Source organism: Octopus bimaculoides, chromosome 7, assembly GCF_001194135.2.
Source record: "Octopus bimaculoides isolate UCB-OBI-ISO-001 chromosome 7, ASM119413v2, whole genome shotgun sequence".
Classification (NCBI taxonomy): Eukaryota; Metazoa; Mollusca; class Cephalopoda; order Octopoda; family Octopodidae; genus Octopus; species Octopus bimaculoides.
The window spans coordinates 46055498-46058053 of record NC_068987.1 but is presented as its reverse complement, the minus strand read 5'-3'; the positions used below and the strand labels follow the sequence as shown (position 1 = coordinate 46058053).

General features: G+C 39.6%; 1 protein-coding gene across 3 annotated transcripts in view; it reads left to right on the top strand.

Annotated features, from left to right (window-relative positions):
- LOC106873181 (basic helix-loop-helix ARNT-like protein 1) overlaps positions 1 to 2556 on the top strand; it is a 789862-nt gene that overhangs the window by 343216 nt on the left and 444090 nt on the right. For 2 of the 3 annotated variants that reach the window (XM_014920418.2, XM_014920416.2), the window contains exon 1: positions 1638 to 2438. The exons of the other annotated variant lie outside the window; for it this stretch is intronic. In XM_014920418.2, coding sequence (XP_014775904.1) covers positions 2366 to 2438 — 73 coding nt within the window. In that variant the 5' untranslated portion in view covers positions 1638 to 2365. Of the gene's footprint in view, positions 1 to 1637; positions 2439 to 2556 lie in introns of those variants that run through there. 3 annotated transcript variants of the gene reach the window in all.

The window sequence follows — 2556 nt, the reverse complement described above, 5'->3', positions numbered from 1 at the left end:
ATATATATATATATATAAAACAAAACGTACAGATCTGCATGTATACTGGCTCCAAATACTTTCACACTTGTACACACGTACAAACTACCCTGTTAATGTAGCTGACACCTTGGATTTAGGTTAAGAAGCCGGCTCTGTCTCCATTGACAAGAAATCTAGAAATTCAATTAAATAACATACATAGGATTTCCTACAAGCAGCGTGTAATGGGATTCCCCCCACACACACATACATGCATGCATACATACGCACACGCACGCACGCACACGTACACACATACACACACGCACACACTCACACACGCACGCACGCATGCACATACACGCGCACACATGCACACGCTTATCAGAGGGAGGTTCAGTCGTTGGTCAGGAAACCCAAAGATCTAAGGAGAGAGACCCGTGAATATCTGACAGGCCCCTCTCTAAAAAAAAAAAATAATAAATAAATAAATAGATAAATTTAGAATTTTGAGGGGACACTCCACTGGGGATCCGAAAGTAATCATGTACAACCTCGTAAAATTCCTGTTGGGCTCCTTGCCCTAAACCCATACACAAACACATGCCACTGAAGCCAACGCTAAGACCGCTATGTGACCACTCGTCTTTACAGAAATAGCAGGTCTAACTCCCTAAACTCATACCTTAGTGTCGAAGCCAAAGAGAAAGGGACAGAGAAGATGATATAATTAGATATGCATAATAATAGGGGATGGCCAGAACTGGAAAGAGGTCTGCTCCATCACAACTGCAACAAGCAAACAGAGTTTCACATGCACGCTACGAGTGTTACAAAAGCTCGCCCTGTTTGTTTCTCTCACGCAACATTACATACACATACCCCCCCCCACACACACACACACATATATATATATATACACACACACACACATACATACACACATACCTAAGGCTGTCTTTAAAGCAACAAGGGGCAGGAAGCCTGTACGTGGTTGCTTGATATGCAAGAAATAGCAGCCAAATTTCCCTGAAATCACATCACTGCCCTCTTAGAAATGTATACATTTAGATAACGTGGTGATAGTTTTGCAACAAATATAAATAAAAATAAAATTTTTTTTAAAAAATGATACGGTGGTCAGTCACAGCTGGAATGTCATTGATAAATAAGTTTGGCTCAGGGCTGACCAGAGGCTAAACAATAACAACAACAATGTATCGGTTCAGTTTTCATGCCAACCATATACATAAGTGCACATTTCCAATACATAGCATGTCACACACGCGTTCTACGAGAATGTCTTACAATAGGCTAACACATATCAGCATCACACACGCACACACACACACACATACGTACACACTCACACATATAGTGCACAGCACATTAACAACACATTGACAGATAAACGTAACTATGACCTAAATATATACAGTACATACGTGTGTTTATAGTATATATATATATATATATATACATACATACATACATACATACATACATACTTACATACACACATACACTCCAGCATTAGTGTGCCAACAGCAGCTTGTCAGCAGATATATATATATATATATATATATACACATTTATGCATACACACATACTTGATACAACGTTGTTGTCCTTCTCATTCATATGATGATACAAGGCTGCCGTCAATCGCACACTCACACACACATTTATGCATACACATATCCCATAGTACGGAGCACTCATTCATACACACATATATACGATACACAATGTTACCATCATTTATACACTTATACATATTAGACACGAAGTTGCCGTCGTTCACACACACTCTCCATCTATGGCATACACACACGCAATGCCAGGCTACGATCACCCTTTCTCTCTCCCACACATGCAACCACATACATAATACCACTACACACACATACAGAACCACACTGTAATGCTGCGATCACCCTTTCTTGCTCTCTCTCTCTCTCTCTTTCCCCTACACACCTCTACACACAAAATAACACCACACACATATATACACACGCGCGCGCACAGAACCATAATTTAATGCTGCGATCATCCTTTCTTTCTCTTTTTATCTCTCTCTCTCTTTCTTTCTCTCCTAGACACACACCCATACGCATAACAGTTCACGCACACATACAGAACAATAATGCAACACTACCATCACCCTTTCTTTCTCTTTCTCACTCTCACACACCTCCATTTACATAACAACAGTTCACACACACACATCGAGCAATAATGCTATACTACCATCAGCCTTTCTCTCTCACTCTCTCCCACACATACATCCGTATACATAACAACACTACGCCAGCCATCACACACAGTCTCGCCACCCTGACTGGACGGCGGTGCACATTTTACCATCGGCTTCTCACTGTTTTCGCACCTTAACCCCGAATGAATGGGATTTCTTACCTTAATACCCAGCTTTACTAAGGAAATGGAGAATGTCAGCTTTGATTTTAGTATCTTTGGTAAGTTATTTTGATAATTGCTTTCATGTATAACTTAGTATACAAACATACATACATACACCCACACATATGAATACATATATATATATATATATATATATATATATATATATATATA